The sequence below is a fragment of the Mauremys mutica genome, chromosome 1, assembly GCF_020497125.1.
Source record: "Mauremys mutica isolate MM-2020 ecotype Southern chromosome 1, ASM2049712v1, whole genome shotgun sequence".
Classification (NCBI taxonomy): Eukaryota; Metazoa; Chordata; order Testudines; family Geoemydidae; genus Mauremys; species Mauremys mutica.
Window position 1 is genome coordinate 217,916,164 of NC_059072.1, and position 16,236 is coordinate 217,932,399.

At 38.8% G+C, this 16,236-nt stretch overlaps 1 protein-coding gene across 2 annotated transcripts in view; it reads right to left on the reverse strand.

Annotated features, from left to right (window-relative positions):
* Positions 1-12,919: 12,919 nt before the first annotated feature.
* Positions 12,920-16,236, reverse strand: part of IL1RAPL1 (interleukin 1 receptor accessory protein like 1) — a 495,739-nt gene continuing 492,422 nt past the window's right edge. For both annotated transcript variants that reach the window (XM_045009597.1, XM_045009588.1), the window contains exon 9: positions 12,920-16,158. In XM_045009597.1, coding sequence (XP_044865532.1) covers positions 15,440-16,158 — 719 coding nt within the window. In that variant the 3' untranslated portion in view covers positions 12,920-15,439. The remainder of the gene's footprint in view (positions 16,159-16,236) is intronic.

A 16,236-nucleotide genomic window follows, 5' to 3' on the forward strand; every position in this document is an offset into this window, starting at 1 on the left:
GAGCCACAAATGATAATATTCAATGTGTGTCCATTCAGGTGATTGCAGATGCAAAGTTGTGTACCATGTGGTGGCTATGCTGAGGCCCTTTTGAAGGTTTGTTTCTAGGCGCAGTCCAGCTACCATGAATCCTTGGAAGCATTTCATTGCTAGTCATTCAATAGCAACCTCAGGCACTACTGACCTGTTTGTGAAAATTTAGCTCAGCATAGCAGAGAGAAAACATGCATTTGAGCAAAAGAATGTTCGCAATCATTGCAACCCAAAGAGAATTTTAGACCGTTGGCTATCTATCTATGTGTTGAAGATTAGGTTAGTATTGTGTGAGCTGATGATCATAAATGGAGATGACTGTAAGGAATTCAACCTCCTCTGCATTCTTTGTAGTAGAGTTAGATGCCAATATTTGGGAAGAGAGGCATATGTTGCTCTCTAAAGACAGTTCTCTCACTTTTTTCAATTTCTTCTTCTTTTCAGGTATATAGCTCCATTTAGCTGCCAAACTCATCTGGATGTGCCTGATTTTGAAAAGGTTTAACATACAATAAAGTAATTTATACATCAGTGTGCATCTCGGGGTGTGTGTCTCTGAAATTCCAAGGGATGGAGTGTAAACATGTCAAAGAAAAATAGAGCCCTTTGTGTTATTTCATCATTTTTATTAATGTCCTTTTTAATAGGAATATTTTCAAAATGAAACTAAAGCTACATAAATATTTGCTGAATGTATACTGGGTCTCATATTTCCTTTGCACTTGACATGCTGTCAGTAAACATAACTCATCCAATGTATAATGTTTATTGACATCGTACCTGGGGCAATGGATTGTGTTGGTATCAGTGAAACCATGGTCATCTGACCAGAAACTCTTCAGGGTGTTGCTTATGTCACAGATTAAAATATCATGAAAAGCAGCTACTTTAGAGACAGCGTTCACAGAGATCACTCTTGGGAATATACAGGGCAGTTTGAGTTCAAGCAGGCCCTTCAGGCTGCAGGCTCCAGCTGCAAAGTTCAGTGGTAACACTGAGTTTGTGTGATTCATTATGTGATCGTATGATGGTAGAAGTGATCTAATCCAATTGCCATTTTTTTTTAGTGGAGAAAAAAATCCTGTGATTCTCATGGATTAGCAGGATCATAGGCACCGACTTCTGGAGCACCCACAGGGAAAAATTAGTGGGTGCTTTGCACCCACTGGCAGCCAAGCTCCCCATCCCACCCTACCTCACCTCCCTTTCCACCTCCATCGCCTCCCCTGAGCACACCTCATCTCTGCTCCTCCATCTACCTCCCAGCACTTGCTGCCGCCAAACAGCTGTAGCAAGGTCCGGGAGGGAGGGAGGAGCAGCGGGAACGTCATGCGCTCAGGGGAGGGGAAGAGGCGGGGCAGGGACAGGGATTTGGGTAAGGAGTCGGGGCAGGGAGGGGGTGGAGTTGGGATGGGGACTTTGGGGAAGGGGTTGGAATGGGGCAGGAGGGGGTTGGGCAGGGGTGGAGTCAGGGTGGTGCTGGGGGCAGAGGGGGCTCGAGCACCCACCGGTGCCAATAGAAGTCGGTGCCTATGGGCAGGATATAGCATATTCTACAGCATGGCATACTGTGGCAACTGGAACGCTAGCTCATTTTATCAACTTAAACCCCTGCTGCAACAAAATGTGGAGAAATTTGATCAAGCTTCCACAAATCTATTATCAATTAGTGCATGGCTCACTGTGCTCAGCATCCTTGTTCCTGGTCCTCCACAGTTACCAGAAAGAACCAGGATGTGTTGAAGCTGGGAACTTTACAAATGTAGGCACTTCTTGGTTAGGGAGTTCTCTAGTTGCTGCTTAAGGCATGTCCTCACACTATCTGGTGTCAGAAGTGAATGAATTCCTTTCTCTAAAGGAGGTGTCATGGGAGGGGGAGAGCAAGAGCCCCAGGATGCCAGTGTAGTGGGTAAGTGGGGAAAGTGGAAAATCATGGAGGAGACCTGTGAAAGCTGCAGCAGGAGAGAGGAAGAGCCCTGTCTCCACCACACGATAGAACCCATAACACAAATGGTTCTGTTAGAGTAGATTGATTTTGGCAGCTGGCCTTGCTGGCTCCATGGATATGAATGATTCTGGATGGCTTCTGCTCTAACAGAGAAAGCCCAAAATTATCTTGTAAATTCCCTAATTTTTGCCATGGGCGATGCTGATGATGATAACTATGTGCTCTGCCCCTCACTGATGAGGAAAAGAAAGAAAACTCCAAAGTGAAAGAGACTTTTGATACCCATTTCACAGGCAGACAGAATATTATATACGAAATAGCCCAATTTAATAGGAAGTGCCTGGAACAAGGGGAAACAGCTGAGACTTTTATTACTGTAGTTCATAGTCTTGCTGAACATTGCAAATATGGATTGATTAAAAGAAGAACTAATAAGACAAAATAATTGTTTGCATAAAAGACAATAGCTTCAGTTAGGCCAAGATCTCATACTAGTAAAAGCTGAAACAAAAGGAGGAATGCAAGAAACCATAGAGAAACAGCAATGTGACTTACATTGGGGCGGGGAAGAGACTGCATCAGACCATATTGACATAGTAAATATTTATAACATAAGAACATTACACAGCTAGAGAGTGGGAGACCAAAGAACTTTAATAGGAGGTGAGGTTGGTAAAGCTGTGAAAGATGAAGCAAGACACCAAGCCACAGCTAGCAACAATGATAGGGTTGCTAGCAACACAAGGACTACAGCTAGTAGAGAAACTGAAATGCACGAATGGGGAAAAGAACCAAACCGTACAGAAGATGTATCCACATGTCTTCACAGGGTTAGGAAAGCTGTGAAGGGGCTACAAAATAAATCTGGTAGCATCAAAGACTCCTTTTTCTTTCACAGCCCCACTCCACATTCCTATATCCTTGTGAGGGAAAGCCAAAGAAGAATGAAAGAGAATGGAAGATACAGGGTTTATTTCTTAGATAGAAGAGCCAACTGTGCAGGGATGATCAAAGTACCAAAGCCCAATGGCACAATCCAGATGTGTGTGGAACTTATATAAATTAATAAAAGCATGTACAGAGAAAGAGGCATGCTTCCTATTGTTGACCAGAGATTAGCTCAGTTATCAGAAACCAAAATCTTCTTAAATTTAGATGCTACAGCCAGGCTTTTGACAAATCTCCCTTGTTAAAGAGTCTGTACTATTGACTACATTTATCACTGTGTTTGGAAGGTATTATTTCAATCATCTTACATTTGGCATGTCTTCAGCACCAGAACATGTTCAAAAGAGAATGTCTTAGATTGTGTCAGTTTTGCTTGGCAACCTTTACCATGCAGATGATGTGTTTGGTATATGGCGGAGCTAAAAATGAACACGAGGAGCGACTACATATAGTTTTGAGACGCTTCCAACAAGCCAGTCTCATTTTGAATGAAAAATATGAATTTGGTAATGAGCAGATAAAATTGGTAGGACACATAATTAGGACTCAGGGAATTCAGCTTGATTTAGAAAAACTGAAGGCATTACTCCCCTTATCTGAACCCAAAGATGTTTCTGCTGTAAGAAAATTCCTGGGCACGACAAATCCTTTTGGAAAATTCGTACCAAATTTAGCTCATCCAAAAAACCCCAAACCCCACCCTTAAGAGATCTCCTTAATGAGCCCAATATGTTGATCTGGGGTAGCCCACCACAAAACCTATTTAATAAGTAAAAAGAACTGCTGACATCACCACCTATTTTGGCATAATATTCAGTAAACTATACAATAGCAGCAGTGGCGGACATATCTTCATATGGCTTAGGAGCAGTGCTCACGTGAAAGTAGCTAAAGGGAGATCAAAGACCTGTTATCGGCACAGAAACTCATGTCATATTTGTAAGACATGGAGTTTCTGAAGTCCTCATATCTGATAATGGGCCTCAGTTACTTCTGAAACATTCCTAGAAGTTGCACAGGACTTTGATTTTGAAAGCATACTGGTTGCCCACATTAACCCCAGAGCAACAGGGAGATGGAGAGCACTGCAGACTTTAAAAACACTTCTGCAAAAAAAATGAGTGGACTTCTATAAAGCACTCCTGGCATATTGGTCAACACTGCTTGTGTCTGGACTATCTCCAGCAGATCTTTTGATGGGAAGACAGCTAAAGATGCCTTTACCTGTGCCAGCAATACAGTTGAAGCCTAAGTGGTCTCTCCTGAAGGAAATTCAAAAATCGGGTGCTGAAATAAAAATTCAGCAACAACAAAACTTCAATGTTCAGAACACAAGAAAAGCACTACCTGAATGGACATTATGGAACAAAGTTTGGCTCTAAAACTCCTTGACATTTGGAACTATTTGGAATTTGGCAGAAACTCCCAGACTCTACATTGTGGAGACTCCAAAAGGACTTCTCGGGTAGAATCTTCAGTATTTCCCAACACAACAAAGAGAGGATGTAGTCCTTGCTGGTACTCTGTCAGGAAGTGAGCCCCCTACACACACCCAACAGAATTGAGAACATGGTCTGGAAGACTGATCTGACCCCTTTGAAGACTTGATCTTTAGCCTACTGGTCAGGACTATTTAAATGCAATTGATAAGGGGACATAGCGTAAATAATTATAAGGAATTTGACGTTTTATTTGAATTGTTGTGTATATACACATTGGTTTATCTTTCATACTAAAGGGAGATGGAGGGGTGGTGTTAGCATTCCTCATCCTCCACAGTTACCAGAGAAGTCTAGGATGAGTTGCAGCAGGGATCTTAATAAACAGGGGGATTTCCAAGTTAGGAAGTTTTCTAATTGCAGCTTAAAGCATGGCTCTGTGTTTATGGCCTCACACTACAGTCCAGATTTCCATCTTACAATGATGAAAATCTGGAGCAACACCACTGAAATCAGTGAAATTACACAGATTTAAAACTGGTGAAAGTGAAAGGAGAAACAAGCCAAAAGTTTCTTACACTTTTAAAAATGGTGGGACATGGAGATTCTAAGGAGTAAAAGCCTGGAGGAGCAAAGGGGGCTGATTCTGTCTCACTTACACTGGCTTTACACTGGTATAACTACATTGAGTAGTTTATTTATTTATACTACTGCTAGTGAGAAGAGAACCAAACCCTTTGTGTTTTGTTCTGAGAACTGATGAGTGAATTCCTCCTGATCCAACCACTGAATCATGCTTATGGACCTTAAAATTGTTATCAGTCTTTTAAAACATGTTGGATGGTTGCAAGTTAGCTTTTATTTGTACAATGACAATATTGCCTTAGTTCTACTCCAGTACAGTTCCAATACAATCCAAGATTGTACTCCCACTCCACACGTGTGCACATGCACACAAACGCGCGCACACACACTCACAAGGCTATGATCTTGATTCACTACTGTGTTATTCCAATTTTATGCTGTTCAGTTATTTCAATTGCATTACACTGGCATAAACTAATGCGGGGTGAATCAAGTATTAGGGTTTTTTTTTAAATAAACTCTTCCTCAAAGTGTGAGAGACCCTCTGCTATTTATACTGCACTAGCTACTTGCTTTAATATGAAGAAATCTATAAACCTCAATCAAAAGCAATTTGGAACTGAGTAGCTATAATATTATATATATATATATATATATATATATATTAATCCTGTATGCAAACTACAGACCGAGACTGAAGGGCTAATAATAACCAATTGCACATGAAAGAAAAGCAGATATTAATACTGCTGGGTTTCCCCATTAATAGAATATACCTTGTGTTAAAAATAAATTTATATGCAAAAAACTAGACCCTCAGCTCATCTAAACTGGCACAGCTTCACTGATGCACCAACTGAAAGTCTGGCCTAGTATGTCTATAAAATAAAATGACCGAACTGGAATCTTCCTAGCTTATCCTAGATTATTATTGGCAATAACTGGACAATTGGTTTTAAAAAAAGTTTGCATACGCAACTTATTCACATAATTTTATTTTTTGTTTTTTGTTTTTTTTTGTCAGTTCACAAAAGAAGTATTTAAAGTTGTCATAACCTTGCATTTAGCCAGTGAAAGAGCAATCTTGAAAGGAAAACATTTTTACAAACTGGACATATACCCTGTTTATTTTCTCTAAAAGTTGCACGCCATAAAGCAAGTAATTTTCCAGTTTAAAACCTTCTTCAGATATTATTATACAAAAATATTCATATGCAAGTAATAAAGGGTTTTTTTTAAAACATCCAACTTTTTTTAAACCTAAAGCAAAGTTACACCAAAAGTTTTGTTGTTGTTGTTATTTTAAATCTAGACAAAGTACACCTTGTGCTTTAACAAACCTACGGCATCATGTGCTCATATACTCTTTACAAGGATTGTAGTGAGTAGGCTCATGTCTCATTATTCATTAAATTATGCAAAAAGTATATTCGGTGCAGAACTTGCCTATTTTTGTGGTTTTTGTTTCCTTTAATCTTTGTGTGTGTGCGTGCACGCACGTGTGTGTGGAAAAGTTAAGGCAAGTGCAATCAAAGTTACAAAAATCAATATCTCTATTGCTAACATGTGCAGCATTCATATTTAGTGAGTGATGTCTTTTCTCCCTTAAGAATAAAAATCAATGAAAGTACAAAATGCTAAATATGTTATACTTGTTACAACAAGCTGTGCAGTTTAAAGTATCAAACATGGTAAATTTTTTAAAAGGTGTCATATACTGTAGGATAACATAAATATGCTGTTTAAAGTAACATACATTGAAATTGGGTAACATTTCTATCATTTACCTTTTGCTTTTCAGCAGCATGTATAGCATCACTAATAAAAATGCACTCTTATCTATGGCCCCTTTTATATTATTTAACTAAATATGAATATAAGTTACTCTCATTAGGTAAAATATTTAACATTCAGTACACATAATATAGTCTGTTGCATTTCTACTTAACTATAGTGTGTCTACCTTAATTTCAGTGGGTTTGCACAAAGTGTCTAAAGAAAGAGGCAACTTCTGCAGTTTTTATTCACGTGTACTCCTATGGTAAGCCTTGGAAGGAACATATGTATTGAGCTACAGTTTATATAGCATCAGTGAAAGACACTTGAAAAAGATAGAAATTCTACATCTTTAACAAAAATAGTTAAAATAGGAAAATCATTTTTACAGGTTTTTGCTTAATCTGCATCTTTGCTGATTGTGGGTGCCGATTACAAACTCTGGGCCTGATTCTGCTTTCCTTTACACCAGTTGTACGCTGGTGTAAGTGCAGTGGAGTTCCTTCTCCTTAGGGTTAAGTATGTGTGGAAAGATGCTCCCAAAGTCCCACATGGCATCCATCTATTTCTTTCCATTAAACAATCAGAAGACTGACTGACAGGTTTGATGATAAAGTGCTTTATTCGGACTCTCATTGAGCTGTTAATTTAGTGTAGTGCACTGCACTCCCAAGTACTATTATAACTGCAATTTTTTGTTGCTATATATAATTAATTATATATATATATACACATCCAGCTCTGATTGACATGACAACTAAAGAAACTAAATCTCCTTCAGTCCAAAGACACTAAAGATGGCGCTGAGCTAGGATATTCCTCTACAGAATTTAGTTTTGTTAAATTTTAGTCACAGTTCCATTGATTTGTTAAAGTGAAGTCTGCCTAATGTCACTCCTACCACTGGCAATTAATGCATGTTTCTTGTTGTAATAAGTCTCTTTGGCCATTTTGTCTAGTTATGTATTGAACGATGCATAGTAATGGTCTCTACTTTACCTAAAATTACCTACTTATGGAAATTGTGCACAAAGGCTCCAATCCTCCAAAGGTTTATGTATGGGCTTAACTTTGTGCACTGTGAATAGTCCCAATGGGTAAAGTTAATCATGTGCATTAAGCACTCATCTTTGCAGGATTGGGGCCTTAGGATCTGACTCAAAGTGAAGTCAATAGAAAGGTTCACAGTAAATTAACTGTTAAAAAAAAAGTTGAGACATAGCATCCTATTTGCATATTAGTGTCCAGCATTACCATTTCATACAATCAAACTTCAGGGGGAAAAATGCACTCCAGTGCCACTATAATCATTATATACAATGATGGGCCTCTTGGGGCGATCAAGCAGTGATTCAAGAGAATATGGTCATCCTGTCTCCAAACCCTTTAGTATCAGTAACAAAGCTTTGTAATAAGTATCTTTCAACATTACAGGAGAGGGAAATAAAACACCTGGTGAATTTTAGGTACCCAGTGTTCTACAGAGGGGTGATCTTTGAAATCATGATCAGATCCATTGCTTGTTGCATCCAGAGGCTGATTATGCAGGTATGAAAGGGCTTAATGTGGCAAAGGGAGGCAGCGGAAACAATTAACTTTTGCTGTGAATTAAAGGTGGAGTGGGGAGCAAAACAAGCAGCCGCCTGCACAGGACAACTTCACACAACCTCTGTTCTAGAGACGTCACAAGATACGGCCTTCAAAGGGAACTACGAATAAGGAAAAGCGGGCATGTCACCCCTCCTCCCCTCCTACCCCACCCCAAAGTGAGCATGACCGGTAAGTCAGTGTACAATAAGTATCTACATGGTCAAAGTTATGTGGAATGGAACCATGGGAATGGTGCTTTGGCTTCCTTTTCCTTCCCAAATCTATCCATACCTAGCAGTGGGATCACTACAAGTTTGCCTTGGCACTGCAAGACATGCAGAGCATTTTCATGTGAGCAAAGCCATTTTACTTGGACTTAGTCTACTTTTACAGGATCAGGTTGGTACTGTTTTATTTTACAGTGCTGTGAATGATTATATGACTGGATACATATCTTTGGAGAAAAAGCACATGCAAATGCTTTTCCATTTGTTGAAACCACTTCTCTTCTTGAGAGTCTATACGTCTTGTAAAGGGTTGCATTGTTACATTTTAAATGCTTTTGCTGAGTAGAAAAGGGTTCAGTAATCTAAAATAAGAAGCATGATTTCTTTGTAATTTTTGCAAATTAGAGACAATAAGAAAGCTGTGTGGATGTTTTTCTCTTTACTTTGTATTTACATAATTGTCACCATTTGATGCTTTCTGGGTTTTAGGAAGACCAGTGTACAACATTCTAATGTGATGCTAAAGTTACATGTATAATACTAATTGTTTTAATTGTCTACTTAAAGTGTCCCTAAGTACATAATTAGAGCAGCAGTGAGCTGTTCACCACAGAATTTTAATGCTGGCAAACAATTTCTTCCAAGTTTGTAAGTTCTTTGCTGTTCACCAGTTAAGCTTGTAATGAAGATTTTTTTAATTTTTTTTTTAAAAGAACCAAACATACACACACATACACTGTTGTTTACCTGTCACACAAGCATTGTAAAACAAATTTAAAACAGGCTTCCAAACAACAGCCTACAGCATTGCTGGGGAAAACAATCTATGCTAAGAATTGAAGCTAAAACAATAAGGTAAATCATAGGCATTAGTCACCGCATCATTGTTTTATGCAGGGGTGTGTATGAATCAGAGAAAGATTACACACAGGCTTAAAAGAAAGGGATGTTACCCCAAAAGGGCACTGTTAAGACATTGGGGATGAAGAAAAGGGTGTGAATTGTGAATACGAGTACTTTTACAAATTAAAAAGCTGCTCCTGCAAGTGACATCTACTCACCCAAATAGTCCCACAGGTAAAGAATGTTCATATGAGCCAGGCTTGAAGGATGCACCTCAAGCTTTGAATTTTATCTTGAGCACTGTAGAGACTGCAAGGTAAATGAAGGGGGCGGGGTGTGGGGGCCGGAACGGAAGGAATGAAGGTTAAGATCAGGAGCAGTGAGGTGTGGTTGGAGCACAGGTTGGGAGTTATTTGTCATCATACTTTTGATGTTTTCATCTTAACTTTGTAACTTGCTGGACTCAACTATAGTGTTTACCAGGAGTACCGAAAAGACTGGGGAAGGCACAATCTGTTTCCAAGTCTCCCTGTTGCGTTGAGGGGAAAGGACCAATGCTGAGCCTATAGCTGACCTGGCATATGTCACTCAATATGCTGGTGCAGATATGCTGGCCCACTTGTTGTGGCAGATGGAACAAAGGCTCCATCTGGTTTCCACCCTGACACAAGGGAGCAAACAGGGACCTTACACCCCTTTAGTCCCTTAAGTGCAAGCCAGATGATGAGTTACCCCTCTCCCTCAGTTTGCCATCTGTAAAAATTTCCCTAGCCTCCTCTGAATAGGTTGTGGAGATTAATTAGGTAACATTTGTAATGTCCTTTGAAGATGTGCGTGTGATTATTGGGCACTTATTTTTCCTGAAGAATTGATATTTATGCTATTTATATTCAGGGATGGGGAGAAAACTAAGATTTAATTAAAAGAGGAGGTAAGATTTTAAAAAGCAAATTAACTTTATCGTGAACATTTATGTTCGACCCTTGTTATATCCGACACCAGTCAGGGAGAAAATGGCATCTGTCAAACTAAAATGAAATGAAAATCTCAGTTTAACCACCGTAGTGTGGGCCTTTCTATAAACCATGTATTGGATAGGGATTGTGTACTTCATACAACATTCAAAACTAGCTGCCAGAATTCTTGAAAGCCATGCAAACTGAACTCAACAGAAACAAAAATGTGTTAATCAAATACTGGTTGGTTATGTAAAGATGTTATTGAGGAAATTGACTATAATATGTGAGAATGCTGTTAAGCTTCTGAGTCAAGTTTCTCATTGTTACAAACAGGACAAGCCCTTAACACTATATGAATTGTTTAGGCACATTGGGGAGAGGTTTAATTTTTTTTAACCACATACTGAACTGTTAATATGGCCACATCTTTCCATTTTTTTTTTACATTTTCTGGTTACTGAGTGTGATATAATGCACTGAAGTCTTGCCTACCCAGCTCATAGACACTATTAGTACAGTACAAAGACCAGACTTGATCTCAAACAGAATTAAAAACAAAACTGCAAAGAAAAAAAATCTTAATGTTCATTTCTATTGGTTTTACTTCCAAAGGCTCTGCAGATTCTGGAACACCAACCAAAGCTCAGTTAGAGAAGCGTGATGCTGCCTTGTCCTCTATTGGTGTTATGTCCAGTGTCAATGGGGAGCTGTTCAGCAAAATAACATGCCCCAAGAGACAGCATGGTGTCAATGCTGAATTCAACCTACAAAACCAGTGATACTACTGAATCATACATGAAGGGTGTAATGCTCATTCCTCCTTCTCCACTTAATGACTATTAACAGAGCTAGAGCTGTGGCAGAGATAAACAGCTAAGGAACTTGAAACAAGCATTATGCAGGGAGATACCAAGTGTTATGAAACTGCCCATGTTTGTCTAATTCCAGCCAAACAAAGCTCCTGTTCACTTATGAAGAGGGGTAGAAATGTGGGCAGGGAGGGTAAGAATGAAAATAGTTGTTCTGGATCATGCACTAAGCCTGTTATGGAGGAAGATTCTTAGTGCCAACAAAATTTTGTCTCCCTCTATGGATTTGTGATTTTGTCTCCCTATGGATGATTCCCCAACAACTATGTGTGCTGCTGGGTTACTAGCAAATGCAAAATCATTCAGCAGTGTGCTAGATATCAGGGCTGAATTTGTGACACTGTTGATCCATCTGCAGAATGTGGCACATGCCAGTTGCTTTATGCAGGTTGGACTGAGTTGCGGCTGGACTCCATAACAGAGGATGTCCATAACCCAATTAAGAAATAGGCTGATGTTTCCCCTTCTCCTACCTTGGCTTTTATTCCATTGGCTTTTCTTAGTGTCTGCTTTATTGTAATTCTAATAAAGTTTTTCCCAGGTTTGTAGATATAACAATTTTTTTTTAAGTTTGAGAAAAAAGGAAGCCTGCTCATTGGGCCTGTTTCCCCAAAATCTCATTGCCCAATCTATAATGTAAATGGATCATTAATGCATGCAATTCAACTAAAATGTGCATTTTAATCCGATAAGTATAACAGGTTTTCTAAATATGTAGAGTCTGATTATCTGCCATTATGTAATGTCTACTTCATTTTAACAGCTGGGTGCAAACAGAAAATGCAAGAATTTTGCATCTAAGGCTAAAAAATGTGTAACCTGAGCACCAGTCCCCCTGAAAGAAAGAAAGAATGCCAGAGCGTCTTATGATGTAGACTCCTGGGGTGAAATCCTGGCCCCACGAATGTCAAGTGGGAGTTTTGTCACTGATTTCAGTGGGGGGTGGAGGAGGAGTCAGAATTTTATCCCATCGTTAGTTGTAAATACATGTTCTTTTCTGAATCATTTTTCCTGATTCTCCTCTCACTTAAACCAGTTTTTACACTGGGTTAACTTCATCAACTGCAATAGAGTTACACCGATGTAGCTGAGAGCAGAATCAAGCCCAGAGATACTTTATCTGCAAAATAATCAGCTGCATGCTGTGCAGGCCTCCCTTTCAGTAAAGCTGTGTTTGAACCTCTACAAGGGGGATGTTTATAGCGAGTTTCCATGGGGCAGGGTGAGAAAGTCCTTTAGCTTTATATCAAGGAGTAGCCTGATAAGAGAATCTTATAATGATGGAGCACCGTATCTAGATACTTCATGTGCATTGACTCCATATACATACCCACAATTAGTGACAGATGGAAACCAGGCATAATAAGTTTTGTCCAATCACCACACTACAATTTTCAAAGATAAAGTGCTTTTTTTTTAATGGCTAACCCTTGCACTTGGCTGTTGCATGCACACTTCAGACTGCATTATCAAAAACTAGAACATCTGAACAAAAAAAGGATGGAGCCTAAGCACTAGGGCAAATTAATTTTTTTTCCTTTTTATTTTGCGTTCTAACAGAACTTTTGTCAAACATAGAGCACGTGAACACATGACAGTTTCCTTCACTGTTTCTCACACAGAGCTGTTTATAGAAGAGGAATACCTGGGAGGAATGTTTCTAAAGCCATAGATAGCTTCTCCATGTATTTCTTTTTTCATTTGTTTTGTTTTTGTTTAATAATATGACAAAGCATAATAAGAAAACTTTTCTTAAATAGTGTGAATATCAAATAGTATCCATCAATCCCTGAATCATGCTATTCAAAGTGCTTAAATCTACACTAAAAATAGAACAACAAAAAAGTACCCCCAGTGTGGCTAAAGAAACACCTACCAATGCCTAGAATGTGACTGTCGCCAGGTTGTTACACTCTATAGTTATTCCACATCCCAATCTTCATCTTAAAAAATATAAAGGGGAGGGACAAGGGAAAGATTTTACAATATTTTAATTTTTCTGGGTATTGGAAGAATTTAGAATCCAGTCAAATGAAGTTAAATGCCATCAGTTCCTGGCAGGCATCTATAATATAAAATAAATAACAACCATCTTACAATCTGAAAATAATCAAATCTGTAAAGCTGTCTTGAAATTCTATCTGCCCTGGCAGCTTCATTTCCATTTTGTGGATATTTGGCACATGTCCAGGGGGACACAATTGAAATAAAGAACAGATTGTAGAAAAGGACCCGAGCGAATTGTCAGAGAAAAAAACATTTTTCAGCAAATAAAAATCAGTGCACATCCCAAAGCTCCTTTAACTGGTTATGCAGATACTGAGAATTCTTGACTGTTACAACATAATAGTCGTTCCTCAGACATTGTCAATATTGACTTACCCCCACAAACGCCCACAAACTGCAGGTTACACATTTTTGACCAATCACATCTTACTAATGAGACCAAAATATTAAAACTTGTATTTTTTTGAATATAGTGATAATAAGAATGAACAAATCACACAACATCCATTATATTGGCCAAAACCAGTCAGCTGTTATGAAAATCCCTAACAGGTAACGAGTTGCTGAAATAATTTAAAAGCTGTGCATGTTGTATTGTTGATAAAAAAAGGGGGGGAGGCAATCTTCTGCTGATGGTCATTGGGGCACCTCCACTAGTTCCATTTACGCCAGCAGAGAATATGGCCTTTTAAAAGAAAAATAATCTAACTCCACTCTTTAAATTTTCTAAAATGGAAAGTGACTTTTGCATCATTTGAATGTAAATATGGGCAAGATCTTTATTCCATTAGTTCTAGAGATATCTGAACAGGGATTTTTTTTTTAAATCTGGGAGCAATGGCACACATGTAATCTGCAATCCTCAAAGATGGAATCATGCATTAAAGACCAAACTAGTTTATTTATTTATTCAATAAACTTAATGGTTTTTAATGCTTCCATGTCCAATTTAAATATTAATATTGTATAAATAAATGTTTATTCTTACAACATTGATGTTCGTTGGTATTCATAATTTCTTTTTTTACTACCTGAGTTCTTATTTAAGTCACCTTGAAATCAATAAGGTTTTACTTATTGTAACAAGCTAAAACAAAATATAAAAATGCTCAAATGTGACTATATCATTGAAAAGTAATTACAGTGATTGGAACATTCAAATACAAGGGGAATCCATACTAAGCTGGAAAGAAATGTTTTGCTCTTACTTTTTAGAAAAATCCATTTTCTATAATACAATGTGACAAACCATAGTTGATATTTGTCCTTCTACTCCCCTTTGGTTTGGAAGCCATCCTTGTAAACCTCAACAGGATTTACTGCACTTCAACACCGATTATCTTACCTATTACCTTACTTGTTTGACAATTGCAAATAACCTCATTTGCAGAATGTAAAAGGGGGAAAAGAAAAAGTCAAATGCTTAACAAAAACAAGCATTCACACATTCACACTGTTCCAGAAGTGATCGAATTAGGGTTGTTGCTTTATATAAATAAAAGGGATACAAATCAACTCATCTGTAAAACAAAAACAAACTCTACTTTCTACACACTCTGTAGTGGTTACTGTGAGGCAATTTATACATATTGGGTATATCTTGTTGTCTGACAAGCATTTACTGGGTTAAATGTTAGATGATCAGACTGTCTGTAGTGTTACCCAGCATGGGACCATCATAAGGGGAGGCAGGAGGAAAAAGTGTTGTCATGGGATAAGTAATGAAATTGGAGCTCAGAATGACTGGCGGGGTCCTCCTAAGAACAAAGGTTCTTCACAATGGTGAAATGCAGCAGGCATGGCCTTCATGTATCAGGCTAGGCAGGCCAACAAAATGGATGGTGCTTCTGATATTAACATAGCTTCGTCCAAGCATTCCCAAGAAATGTTTAAAAAAATTCTAAAACTATACTAATGGAGCAAAAAAGATTTCCTATCTATACAACAGTCTCTTCATTTAAAAAAACCGTAATATACAAATTCCAATGACGTATAAAACAAAGTCAAAAATGTGAATGGCAAGAGACATGGGTAAAACAGGAAGACTGATGCTACAAAGAAACTGCAAAAAACATATGTACAAGACCCTGTTTTTCCTCGTATTTTATAGATTGTAATGCATGTTTAACAGCAGCAGTCGAGGATGTAGTTCCAGGCACCAGACTGCACACTTAGCTCCTACTCCAGGGGGCTGGGGTCCCCCTTTGCATTTCTGTCACCAAATGACACTTGATATACTGGTCTCTCGTGGCAAGAGGGGCAGTATCGCACTGTTTGTGTGAGCCTCATCTGGATTCTGCTCTCTGTTAGTTTTTGTCTGCGGCCGCTGCCCATTGATAAGTGTCATAGGGATGTTGCAGTAGGTATGCTGGTTACCTATTGAGGTAAGAGGCAGGGTGCCAGTAGGAGGTACATCGTATTCATAGCTTCTATAATAGTGTTTCTGGCGCATCTGTGAATGATACGTATTATGAAAGGTGGAGCGCAGATCTGGATGGGCAGTGGCAAGAGCAGTGGAGGTGGCAGCAGCCATTGAAATTGCTGAGACCGTCTGCAGTTCCCCAAAGGGCCCCTGCTCACTGACATCTAAAACCTGCTCATGTGTGATGGGTTCTATCCTCTTAAAAGGCATTTCGTACTGTAAACGTTTCCAGAATTTAGAATTCAACTTGTTGCATTTTGGTCCATGCCATTTAATGACAGTTAGAAGCTTGATGGTATGTTTCAGGGCCTCCACCTCCTGGTAGTTCATAATTCCCCGGAGTTCACTGCATTCAATTAGTATCACTTTAATTTCTCCAGTGACTAGCATGTTCCGAAGCCTGGTTTCCAGTTCGAAGATACTCCAGCCTCTCCTTACCACATAATTTGGAGTCATGACGATGATCAGTCGCTTGCTTTGGTCTACACATCGTGCCACATCTTCAATGTAGGCTATAAAAAAGACAGTTGCTCAAGATCAGTCAAAGCAAATATCTCACCCCAAAACCTCAGTAGAAACAAATGGACTAA